We start from the raw sequence: 13,195 nt of genomic DNA on the forward strand, positions 1-13,195 counted from the left end.
ACTCCCTACATGGCACAGACATCCATCCAACATCTATTCCACGTTGGTTCAACCTAATTTCATTGAAATGACATGGAAACAACGTTGATTCAACCAGTGTGTCCCAGGTGGGTCACTGATGTGAGATATTTTTTCCCTGTTAACCATTTCATGTTCACACACTGTGTCAATATGTATGTCTAGGCATGGCTAGAGTCCTATGTGGTATAACAATCTGCTTCTTTTAATTCCTTGATGAAAATCCCCTGTACAGACACACCTGACCTCTCTCCATTGAAAATATGGTGAAAGATTTCCTGTGCATTCCTGGTTACTCTGATCATAATGACGACTCTGCTCCTCGGTGCCCCCGACTTTAATGTCCCCAAATCAATCTTCCCTAATGCAAATTGGAAAGGCGACTGTTCTCAAAACATTAACTCAAAGAACATTTTGCCGTCTGCGTTGCCACACATATTTCCCGCGATTAATTGTGCTCCTGATGAATTCCTATCATTAGTGCCCCCTGCGCTGTGTTTGTCACGGTGAGAAGGTAAATCGTTGATTGGTTTTTAGACTTTCTAAATATGCCTTTGGGGTGGGGCCCCGGTGCTCCATTTCTCGATGCAATCAGAGGCGGACACCCTATCCCTGGAATTCATCTTCCCACGTCTGCGTTCGTGGATGAATGATAAGCTGGTGTTCTGTTCTCAATGAGAGTTTTCCATGTTGGCAGAGATACGGGCGGCGACCATTTTGTTTTTGATTGATCAAACTCATTTCATGTTTTGTACTCCAGGAACTGCCGATATCTGCACTCCCAGTAACATCAAGTGTGTTGACAAGGCGCTTGGTAAGAAATGTTTTTATTTTCTATTATAAAAGAGTAAAACGACAGAATGTTGACTTACTTTATAAGGAAATATTGGGTTTCAGTGTATGGGTGGAGATAGCCTGGGTAAAGATTTCAAAATTAAATTGCCTCCATGATGATATGTCAATTGTAGGAGAAGGAAATGCGCAAGCTGTGAGTGACAACGATGTTGCCCAACTCCTTACTCAACTTCATGTTGGAGCTTTCACAATACATTGATATTCCTTCACCAAACCAACTCCATCCGGTGCGGCCGACTCCCCACTGGCTGGTTCGGGTTATCTCTGTGCAAAGGTGCCTTGTCTCAAAGACATTATGATGGTCATAAAAGAGACGCTTTATTATGTGATGAGAGATATATTAGTACAATTTGGATTTTCAAGCCTAATAAGCCAGACATTTAATTATCATCTTCTTCAAAAAGAATCCAAGCCCATTTAATGGGTGGGTGAGCTAAATCTAGATATATCTTACAAGAACTGTTCATATTTTTATTGGTTATATTCTCCACTCAAATAATCAGAATAAATTCACCCATTGTGAAAGGTAATAACTTAAAACATTATTTATATATTTGTATTATATAGTTTTTTTTTTTTGTGTGTGCCTCAGTTCGAGAACAGATTATGTGTTGCCCCTGCCGAGGCGGCAGGGTAGCCTAGTGGTTAGAACGTTGGGCTAGAAACCGAAAGGTTGCAAGTTTGAATCCTCGAGCTGTCAAGGTACAAATCTGTCATTCTGCCCCTGAACAAGGCAGTTAACCCGCTGTTCCTAGGCCGTCATTGAAAATAAGAATTTGTTCTTAACTGACTTGCCTAGTTAAATAAAGGTCAAATAAAATAAATAAGAGTTATAAACTTGGAATGACTGTTATCAGGTCATAGACACTGGCCATTTTGTCCATCTGAATTGAATTTTGTCTTGAAAATAGGGATGATTGAGTAAGCCATGTATTGTGGTCTATGTTAATGTAATATGTGAGTTTTTTTCTGATTGTGCATATATTTGCTTTTATCGCTGTGAATGAGAAATTGTTTATGCATGTACAGTGCATTCGGAAAGTATTCAGACCCCTTGACTTTTTCCACATTTTGTTACGTTACCGCCTAATTCTAAAATTGATTAAATTATTATTTTTTCTCATCAATCTACACATAATACCCCTTAAAGACAAAGCAAACACAGGTTTTTAGGAATTTTTGCAAATGTATTAAAAGTGAAAAACAGAAATACCTTATTTACATAACTATTCAGACCCTTTGCTATGAGACTCGAAATTGAGCTCGGTGTATCCTATTTCCATTGATCATCATCCGTGGTAAATTCAATTGATTGGACATGATTTGGAAAGGCACGAACCTGTCTATATAGGGTCCCACAGTTGACAGTAAATGTCAGAGCAAAAACCAAGACATGAGGTCGAAGGAATGGTCCGTAGAGCTCCAATACAGGACCTGGGGAAGGGTACCAAAAAAAAGTCTCCAAGAACACAATAGCCATTCTTACATTGAAAATGTTTGGAACCACCAAGACTCTTCCTAGAGCTGGCCGCCCGGCCAAACTAAGCAATCGGGGGAGAAGGGCCTTGGTCAGGGAGGTGACCAAGAACTTGATGGTCACTCTGACAGAGCTCCAGAGTTCCTCTGTGGAGATGGAAGAACCATCCAGAAGAACAATCATCTCTGCAGCACTCCACCAATCAAGCCTTTATGGTAGAGTGGTCAGACGGAAGCCACTCCTCAGTAAAAGGCACATGACAGCCCGCTTGGAGTTTGCCTAAAGGCACCTAAATGACTCTCAGACCATGAGAAACAAGATTCTCTGGTCTGATGAAACCAAGATTGAACTCTTTGGCCTGAATGCCAAGCGTCACATATAGAGGAAATCTGGGACCATCCCTACGGGGAAGCATGGTGGTGGCAGCATCATGCTGTGGGTATGTTTTTTAGCGGCAGGGACTGGGAGACTAGTCAGGATCGAGGGAAAGATGAACGGCGCAAAGTACAGAGAGTTCCTTGATGAAAACTTGCTCCAGAGCGCTCAGAAACTCAGACTGTGGTGAAGGTTTACCTTCCAACAGGACAACAACCCCTAAGCACACAGCCAACACAATGCAGGAGTGGCTTCAGGACAAGACTCTGAATGTCCTTGAGTGGCCCAGCCAGAGCCTGGATTTCAACCCGATCGAACATCTCTGGAGAGACCTGAAAATAGCTGTGCAGTGATGCTCCCCAATCAACCTAACAGAGCTTGAGAGGATCTGCAGAGAAGAATGGGAGAAACTCCCCAAATACAGGTGTGCCAAGCAAGAAGACCTGAGGCTGTAATCACTGCCAAGAGTGCTTCAACAAAGTACTGAGTAAAGGATCTGAATACATATGTAAAAATGATATTTCCATTTTTATTTTTAATCAAGTTACGAAAATGTCTAAAAAACAGTTTTTGCTTTGTCATTATGGGGTATTGTGTGTAGATTGATGAGGGGGAAAAAACGATTTAATCAATTTTAGAATAAGGCTGTAATGTAACAAAATGTGGAAAAAGTCAATGCACTGTGTGTTAATGTGCACCCAATGAAATAGCCATGATTTTAGTAAGTCTATTAAGCATGTACTAACATTACCTCTGCCACACTGGCCCTCAACACGGGGGCCCCACAGGAATGTGTGCTTAGTCTCCTCCTGTACTCCCTGTTCACCCATGACTGCATGGCCACGCACGACTCCAACACCATCAAGTTTGCTGATGACACAACGGTGGTTGGCCTGATCCCCGGCAACAATGAGTCAGTGACCTGGCAGTGTGGAAGTCAGTGACCAGGCAGCGTGGATGCCAGGAAAACTAACCTCTACCTCAACGTCAAGTAAGACCAAGGAGCTGATCGTGTACTACAGGAAATGGGAGTGGGGCGAGCAGACCCCCATTCACATCGACAGGGCTGCAGTGGAGCGGGTCAAGCGCTTCAAGTTCCTTTGTGTCCAAATCACTAAGGACTTAAAATGGTCCACATACCACATACAAACAGTCGTGAAGAAGACGCGACAGCGCCTCTTTCACCTCAGTAGTTTGAAAAGATTTGGCATGGGCCATCAAATCCTTAACAAGTTCTACAGCTGCACCATTGGCTGCATCGCTCCTTGGTATGGCAACGGCACCTTTCCCTTGATCGCATAGTGCTACAAGGGGTGGTGCGGAGAGGAAGTACATCACTGGGGCTGACCTCCCTGACATCCAGGACCTCTATATCAGGCAGTGTTGAAAGGAAGTCCACCCCAACCATATACTGTTCTCTCTGCTTCCGCACGACAAGCAGTATCAGAACATCAAGTATGACACTAACAGGCTCGTGAACAGCTTTCTATCCCCAAGCCATAAGACTGCTAAATAGCTAACAAAATGGCTACACGGACTATCTGCATGAACTCTTTTATTTTTGCACTGTCTCTATGTACGCTCACTCTATGCACATTCTACACACTCACTCACACACACACACATATATTCATACTAACTCTACATACGCACACACGCTCACATACAAATATCAAACACGCTGCTGCTACTCTGTTTATAATATATGCTGAGGCCTAGTCACCTTACCCCTATACATATCTAATCGTATCACTCCAGTATCCCTGCCGATTGTAAATATGAAATTAACACTGAGCCTGGAACTAACCCTGTATATAGATGAGTTACTTTTTGTGATCTTCTTTTTTGGATCTATTTCATTTTTTTATTCATATTTTTTATAGAACTACTGCATTATTTGGAAAGAGAGAGCAGGAAAGGCATTTCACGGTACTAGTACAGTACATGTGACAATAAAAACTAGAAACTAGTAAACATTGAATTATATGAAAGGGAAATCCAACCCATTTTCATATTCATTATTTCCAGCACATAGACACTGGAGATAATGAATATGAGGATAAAAAGTAACAGAATTCCCCTTTAACTTGCTAACTGAAATACATCAACAGTGGTTATTAGGGAGGCAAAGATGGAACCCAAACACACCTGCATCCTATTTGTGGTGCTCATGCTGGAGAACAAGGGCCTCACTTTGTGCATGGCAGGTGTTCTATCGTCACTGGAGTCTATAGCTCATTTAGGATCACCTGGCTTTAGACTGGCCTACTGACCCAAGCTATATCCTAGAGCCAGGCTAACACACTGCTCTGTGTTCGAGGCTATGTTCCAGACCCAGGCTATAACACTCTGCTCTGTGTTCCAGGCTATGTCGCAAACCCAGGATGTAACAATCTGCTCTGTGTTCCAGCCCTTCTCCAGAAGAGCACTGGGGACACCTGTCCCTGTGAGACACCATGTAACCTGACCCGCTACGGCAAGGAGCTCTCCATGGTCAAGATCCCCAGCAAAGGCTCCGCTCGCTACCTGTCCAGGAAATACGACAAGTCTGAGGAATATATCAGGTAGATCTAACTTGACGATTTATATTAGTATGACCTGGAAAAGATCAGCGCTGGAAAATGGAGACACCCTCAGGGGTTGGCTACACATCATGTGTCTCAAATGTCACCCTATTCATATATAGTGCACTACTTTTGACCAGAGACATATGGACCCTGGTCAAAAGTAGGGTACTAGGTTGCTATTTCAGACGCAACCCCCGCTTTTCATGTTCACTGCTCAATGCTGTTAAAATCTTAAAGACCGCATAACCTGACAGTCATTAACTTGATTACTTTTAATTGCTTTAAGGCATGAAAGTGCCATCGTGACAATTTATGATGACCATAAAAATGACATGGTACAGTATATGTTTTGACGTATTATCCTGTTAATATCATAGTGCTGTGGTTGAGGTTAAAAGGAAAGCACGAGTTGTGTTATTTTTCATAACACTTCACTATTGGCTTTAACAACGTATAATAAACATATGCAGTTACCTTTTATTCATGTTTACATTTTCTCCGTCTCCAGAGACAACTTTCTGGTGTTGGACATCTTCTTTGAGGCTCTTAACTATGAAACAATTGAACAGAAAAAAGCATACGATGTTGCAGGTTTACTAGGTGAGTGTCCCTTTTCTGCCATGACCCCTTTCTCTCTCGCCATTGTATTATTCAAGGCTTTCAATACTTGGTGTTTCATGTGGTTTAAGATGAGTCTTAATATAGAAACTGCCTGACAGTGGTTCTTTTGTCTCTAGTAATAAATGGAATTTGGAATCAGATAATGGGTTTGAAATATGAGTTAATGAGTAATCATTGGCATCACCTGGAACCATACCAGAAGGAGGAATCTTAATATGATATATGTCTTCCTTTTCAGGTGACATCGGAGGCCAGATGGGTTTGTTCATTGGAGCCAGTATTTTGACAATCTTAGAAATTTTGGATTATGTTTACGAGGTACATTGTCTTATATGTGTATGTGCATGAAGCTCACAAAAGGTGACACATTTGGGGTTGCAAAATTCTGTTAGTTTTCCCAGAAATTCTGGTTGGAGGATTCCGGATTTCCTGCTAATACCCACCTGATTCCAACCGGGATTTCTGGAATACCTGTACATTTTGGGAAAGTTACTGGACTTTTACAACCCTACACACATTTCAGCTGTTCTTAATCTGTAAACCCCAAGGACACCATTCTAAAATGGCAGCCTCAATCAGTGTCAGTGGGACTTTGACCTTTTCAACTGTTACCTGAGGACTACGATCACTGCTAATGTGTCAATAATGAGCGTGAATGATTTCACTCGTGTTATACGAGGCTAATGATATGGATAGCCTCCGCTCGCTGAGCACTGGGATATGTCAGATGTGCTGATGGAGTGAATTGCTGACTTTCTCTCTTCCATCACTTCATGCAGGTGATCAAGCACAGGCTGCAGCGTCTGCTGAGGCCACAGAAGGATGAGAAGAAACAACAGACGACCACTGTTGCAACTGTGGATCTGCAAGATATGAAAGCCAGTAAGGTGAGTGTGTTGCTTGTGGAGGGCAGGCATGTTGCATCAGGCATGTTGTGGGCCTACACATCTACAGCATGTGCATGAAGGGAGAGCCCAAAGGGGTTGTTCAGTTCACTCTAGCCGTGATGTACAACCATTTGACACAACGGTTCTCAATCTAAATGTCACTACAAGCTATATCACTATACATCTTTATATATCACTATACATCTTTATATATCACTATACATCTTTATATATCACTATACATCTTGATATATCACTATACATCTTTATATATCACTATACATCTTTATATATCACTATACATCTTTATATATCACTATACATCTTTATATATCACTACAAGCTATATCACTATACATCTTTATATATCACTATACATATTTATATATCACTATACATCTTTATATATCACTATACATCTTTATATATCACTATACATCTTTATATATCACTATACATATTTATATATCACTATACATCTTTATATATCACTATACATATTTATATGTCACTATACATCTTTATATATCACTATACATCTTTATATATCACTATACATCTTTATATATCACTACAAGCTATATCACTATACATCTTTATATATCACTATACATCTTTATATATCACTATACATCTTTATATGTCACTATACATCTTTATATGTCACTATACATCTTTATATATCACTATACATCTTTATATATCACTACAAGCTATATCACTATACATCTTTATATATCACTATATATCACTATACATCTTTATATATCACTACAAGCTATATCACTATACATCTTTATATGTCACTATACATCTTTATATGTCACTATACATCTTTATATATCACTATACATCTTTATATATCACTACAAGCTATATCACTATACATCTTTATATATCACTATACATATTTATATATCACTACAAGCTATATCACTATAAATCTTTATATATCACTATACATCTTTATATATCACTATACATATTTATATATCACTACAACCTATATCACTATAAATCTTTATATATCACTATATATCACTATACATCTTTATATATCACTATACATCTTTATATATCACTATACACTATACATCTTTATATGTCACTATAAGCTATTTCACTATAAATCTTTAGGTATCAATATAAATATTTATAAATCATTATAAATATGTATGTATCACGACAAGCTGTATCACTATAAATCTTTATATATCACTATAAATCTATATATATCACTATACATCTTTACATATCACTATAAACTAAATCACTATATATCACTATACATCTTTATATATCACTATAAGCTATATCACTATAAATCTTTATGTATCACTACAAGCTATATCACTATACATCTTTATATATCACTACAAGCTATATCACTGCATGTCTTTCTCAAGGACATCAGTTTAGTCTCCTGTTAAAAATATTGTTTTATCCCATTGTACAGGATTACATCCCCCCAGAGGCAACTCCAATTCCCAGGTCCCTCTCTAATGAGGAACAAATTTACTTCTCGAGTTCATATAAAATCATCCAAAATCCTCCATTTTCCCTAGATGTAAAAAAATCATCTACATGAAATATCTACCATTACATCAAAGGTATTATCATTTTGGTTTATTCAAAGGCATTGCAATTTTGGTTTATTGAGCCAACATTAAACTGTACATCAGTTATGGCCAGTTTCCCAGACACAGATTAAGCCTCCGTTGAACATGCTTCTTAGGGCTCTATTCAATCCGTAGCGCTGAAGATTTGCTTTATAGCGCGATTGATCCTCTTAAGGATCCGCCCCTTTTTTTCAAATTTTGCCTAAAATGACATACCCAAATCTAACTGCCTGTAGCTCAGGACCTGAAGCAAGGATATGCATATTCTTGATACCATTTGAAAGGAAACACTTTGAAGTTTGTGGAAATATGAAATGAATGTAGAAGAATATAACACATTAGATCTGGTAAAAAATAATACAAAGAAAAAAACAACTGTTTTTTTGTACCATCATTTTTTTAAATGCAAGAGAAAGGCTATAATGTATTATTCCAGCCTAGGCGCAATTTAGTTTTTGGCCACTTGTTGGCAGCAGTGTATGTGCAAAGTTTTAGACTGATCCAATGAAACATTGTATTTCTGTTCAAAATTTTGTATCAAGACTGCACAAATGTGACTAATTGGAATATGAATAACTTTTCAAGTTCATAACTGTGCACTCTCCTCAAACAATATCATGGTATTCTTTCATTGTAATAGCTACTGTTAATTGAAGAGTTCAGTGAGATTAACAAGAATTTAAGCTTTCTGACAATATCAGATATGTCTATGTCCTGGGAAATGTTCTTGTTACTTACAACCTCATGCTAATTGCATTAGCGCACATTAGCTCAACCGTCCCGTGGGTGGGACACCGATCTGTAGAAATGCTTAATGTACCCGCGGTCGCTGACACTGCATTCACAGTAAGCGCTGCATATTGCGGCTTAATTGGAAATTACCTTAAAATGTATACGTGGATCCGCGATACTTCGGCGATACGAATTGAATAGAGCCCTTAGTCCAAGACTAATCTTTATCTGTGTCTTGGAAACTGGCCCATTTTGTATATCTTATTGTGTTGTGGTCTTTGTGGCCACCAGGAGTCCAGTGATATGACCATGACCAGAAGTCATCCTGAAGGAGCTTACGCCAATACGATTCTACCGAACCACCATCTTCCCCACCACCAAGGACAGCCACATGGAGTGTTTGAAGACTTTGCCTGCTAGAGCCGGCAGCCATCTTTCCATCCTGATGACAACAAAAGTTGTGTCCTCTCTGGGCTGGATCGGGCATCAAAACAGACCCTGGGACCTCAGTTCTATATATTTCTTGCTGTCACCAGTGAAAAAGCTACAGCCAAAGTTGAACACCAACCCTGTGCTGCAAACAGACCACTTGTATGTAGGCACAGATTGGACCCCACATTACTGTCCAGCTGGAGACGCCCACCTTCGACCTTCCTCCAATTGAAAGCTGGCCACTCTGCGATTTCTATACTGGTTATTTTGGTACATGGTCACCACATGGGAACAAGACAAGGACTGCATGTCATTTTGAGCCATCTTGATTCATTTATACTCACCTCCAGTATCTTGATATCTGTACCTTTCTTAATTTGTTATTATTATTCTCAATAAGTTCTCACTCAGCTCACTGTTTTGAATCATTGTAAAATAAGTAATTATTTAATGAGATATTATAATTTCCCCTTTATATTGTATACAAGATGAGTATAAGACAGGTTGTCATATTCAATCAAACCATTGTACTGAGATATCAAACAAAATCAGAGGAATTATATTGATCTTTTAGCGTGTTAAAAACATACTACCCTCGCTTTGATGATAGGGCCCTTACTGCGTACCAGCTATACACTATTTCCTATTTATTAGGATCCCCATTAGCTGCTGCCAAGGTAGCAGCTACTCTTCCTGGGGTCCAAGCAGTGTTAAAACAATTACATCACAACCAAACACAACAGCCTAAATCATAAATAAAACAACGCATCATACAATATATTACATTATTACACTTTTATTACCAATGTAGAATCTAAAATCCACAATACCACATTACAAGTGTGTGTGTGTGTGTGTGTGTGTGTGTGTGTGTGTGTGTGTGTGTGTGTGTGTGTGTGTGTGTGTGTGTGTGTGTGCGTTTGTGTCTCTTCACAGTCCGCGTTGTGCCATGAGGTGTTGTTTTATCTGATTTTAGTGCTCGCTTGAGTTACTTGATGTGGAAGAGTTCCATGTAGTCATGGCTCTATGTAGTACTGTGAGTTTCCCCAGAGTCTGTTCTGGACTTCGGGACTGTGAAGAGACCCCTGGTGGCATTTCTTGTGGGGTATGTATGGGTGTCTGAGCTGTGTATTAGATGTTTGAACAGACAGTTCGGTGCTTTCAACACGTCAATACCTCTCACAAAGGCAAGCAGTGAGGAAGTCAATCTCTTCTCTACTTTGAGCCAGGAGAGATTGACATGTCTGGTTTATGGGAAAGGTGTTTTAGAGAGTAGCATTATAGGTTCAACCTGAACACAAAGAGAAAGCACTGTTTAAATGGATGATGATTAATTTAATATAACACTAATACTAATTTTTGTAATTGATTTATATATTTTAGAGAAAATGATTAAAAAAATAAATATATATCTATATATATATATATATATAACCGTTATTATGATTGTAGTAAATCACACTGACATATGTTTATTAGCGAAACCAGTCAGAAAGATGATTGGAATTGCCTTGCTCCAAGCAACAAAATGCACATCGATATGGTTAATATTACTGTCATTATTTTTATTTACTGACTTGGGCATGGGTGAAGATCTTACAACAATTAGTGTCCATATTAAGTCAGCATTCAAAAAGGCAATGAATAGCAAGCAACAAGCTGCGCTGTGAATCCCCTTGACATGGATGAATCATAATACACATTATTGAGCACATTCCAGTGTCTGTAGTAGTTGAGCGCCTCTATTTAAAGACAGGGCCAGAAGAGTCCTTTCCCATAAATCCCTGTTGGAAGCAAAGTTGCTTCCAAAATAATTGTTTTATGTCTCCTGCACAATCTCTTGGCTTAGATAGTGAATTTGTTACAGTAAAGGTTTATCCAGGACTAAAACTGCTGTCCACTCCCATGTAGAACAGCCTCAGTGAAAGACCTATCACTTTGACTGTAAGTAAACGATTTTGTATTTTGCTGGGTTATTCATTTATACCTCACATTACAGCACATGATCACATAAATAGATAAAGATGTTGGAATATAACTATTTTTTTCATTTATTTTGCTTGTGATCTTTAAAAAGGTCCAATGCAGCCGTTTTTATCTCAATATCAAATTATTTGGATAACAATTAAGTACCTTCCTGTGATTGTTTTAAATTAAAATGGTCAAAAATAAAGAAAAAGGTTCTTAGCAAAGAGAAATTTCTCAATCAAGAATTTAGCTAGGACTGTCTGGGAGTGGAGAGGGAAAAACTAGCTGTTATTGGCAGAGAGGTTTGGAAGTCTTTCTTATTAGTCTATGAAGTAATTGATGTCACCAGGCAGGGCAAAACTCCATCCCACCAAAACAGGCTGAAATTTCAGGCGGTCTTTTCAAACAGCCATTACACTAAAAGGGCATTATCATCATCTTCATAATTTCACAGTATTAGTCCAGGCTCCGTGTGGAAATATAAAACACAGGAAACTCATTTTTGACCCCACTGGGCCTTTAATATTGGTAACCCTGCTGAGTGCTCCGAGCTGTGCTTTGTTTGACAAGTCCACAATGAAATTACCCATTCATCAGCGTAAATAGAATCTACTCTTGTCCATATCAAGTAATCATGGGCCATACATGGCTTTTAAATATTCATAATCATGTGTCACTATGACATTTTCAAAGGTTCCCAATCATGGTCTCTGATGGCACCCTATACCAAGTTTCTCCTCTGTCATCAATAACACTGAAGGACAGGTCACACGCTGAGGAGATGCTGTACTAGGGTGAACGTGGGGGTCAAATGATCAATGTAAAGCTTGACTTCACTTGTTACAGTCATGTATAGATACAGGAAAGCCTCAGAGTCAGTCTGATTTGCTGTGTGTATAGCATACATGCTTGGCTTGTCTGAGAATGTGTCCATAGAATTCTGAAATAATTTGGTATGTAATATTACAAATAGGAGTTGCAAATTACATCTGTGCATATTACAGTGGAACTAAATGGTGGCTGTGGAGCTGGAGTTGACCTTGCTTGATTTCCCCAGTTGACAACATTCTGTACATTACCATTACTAAATTTGCCACTCTGCTCGTTCTTTCACTGAATTTCGCTCTTCCTCTGCTTGTTCAGTTTCGCAATACTGTTGACATATTGTATATTCACACAATCAAAATCAATTCTCTGTAATAGCAATTTGTGTATTGCGACTTTCTCATTTTGGTCTGAATGTTCCACATGACAGCAATAGGGGTTTCATTGAGTGAAATGGCAATGCAGCATGCACCGTTACACTGTCGTCAGCTCAAGACGAAGAACGGATCAGAGCAATTCTATCAAACAGTATGACACCAATGGAAATTCACTAAGATTTACAGAACGCTGAAGACATTTTGTTCAGAAGTCTGCTATCGTAACTGTTTATTCTGTTAGAACACATTTTATAAATGTTATGGTAAGTACAAATATTAAAGTTTAGATTGGTACATTAAAATGCCTCCTATATGATCTATTGTAAATTCACCTTTTCTTTCTTGCCTTCTTCACTTTGTTCTTGAGCTTTAAGGAGCTTAGCCGTCACGTGTTTTTATTAATACTCACTGTGACTGTTGTCAAAATCATTTCAGAGATAAA

General features: G+C 38.8%; 1 protein-coding gene across 2 annotated transcripts in view; it reads left to right on the forward strand.

Moving 5' to 3' along the window:
• LOC106586149 (acid-sensing ion channel 4-A-like) overlaps positions 1–13,055 on the forward strand; it is a 95,752-nt gene extending 82,697 nt beyond the window's left edge. Inside the window, exons 5-11 of one of the 2 annotated variants that reach the window (XM_014173053.2) lie at positions 779–832; positions 5,136–5,289; positions 5,801–5,892; positions 6,152–6,231; positions 6,693–6,800; positions 8,257–8,410; positions 9,443–13,055. In XM_014173053.2, the coding sequence (XP_014028528.1) occupies positions 779–832; positions 5,136–5,289; positions 5,801–5,892; positions 6,152–6,231; positions 6,693–6,800; positions 8,257–8,388 (620 nt within the window). In that variant the 3' untranslated portion in view covers positions 8,389–8,410; positions 9,443–13,055. The remainder of the gene's footprint in view (positions 1–778; positions 833–5,135; positions 5,290–5,800; positions 5,893–6,151; positions 6,232–6,692; positions 6,801–8,256; positions 8,411–9,442) is intronic. The other variant, XM_014173054.2, reaches the window with a different exon arrangement.
• Positions 13,056–13,195: the final 140 nt, after the last annotated feature.

The sequence above is a fragment of the Salmo salar genome, chromosome ssa25 (assembly GCF_905237065.1).
Source record: "Salmo salar chromosome ssa25, Ssal_v3.1, whole genome shotgun sequence".
In the NCBI taxonomy this organism is placed as follows: Eukaryota; Metazoa; Chordata; class Actinopteri; order Salmoniformes; family Salmonidae; genus Salmo; species Salmo salar.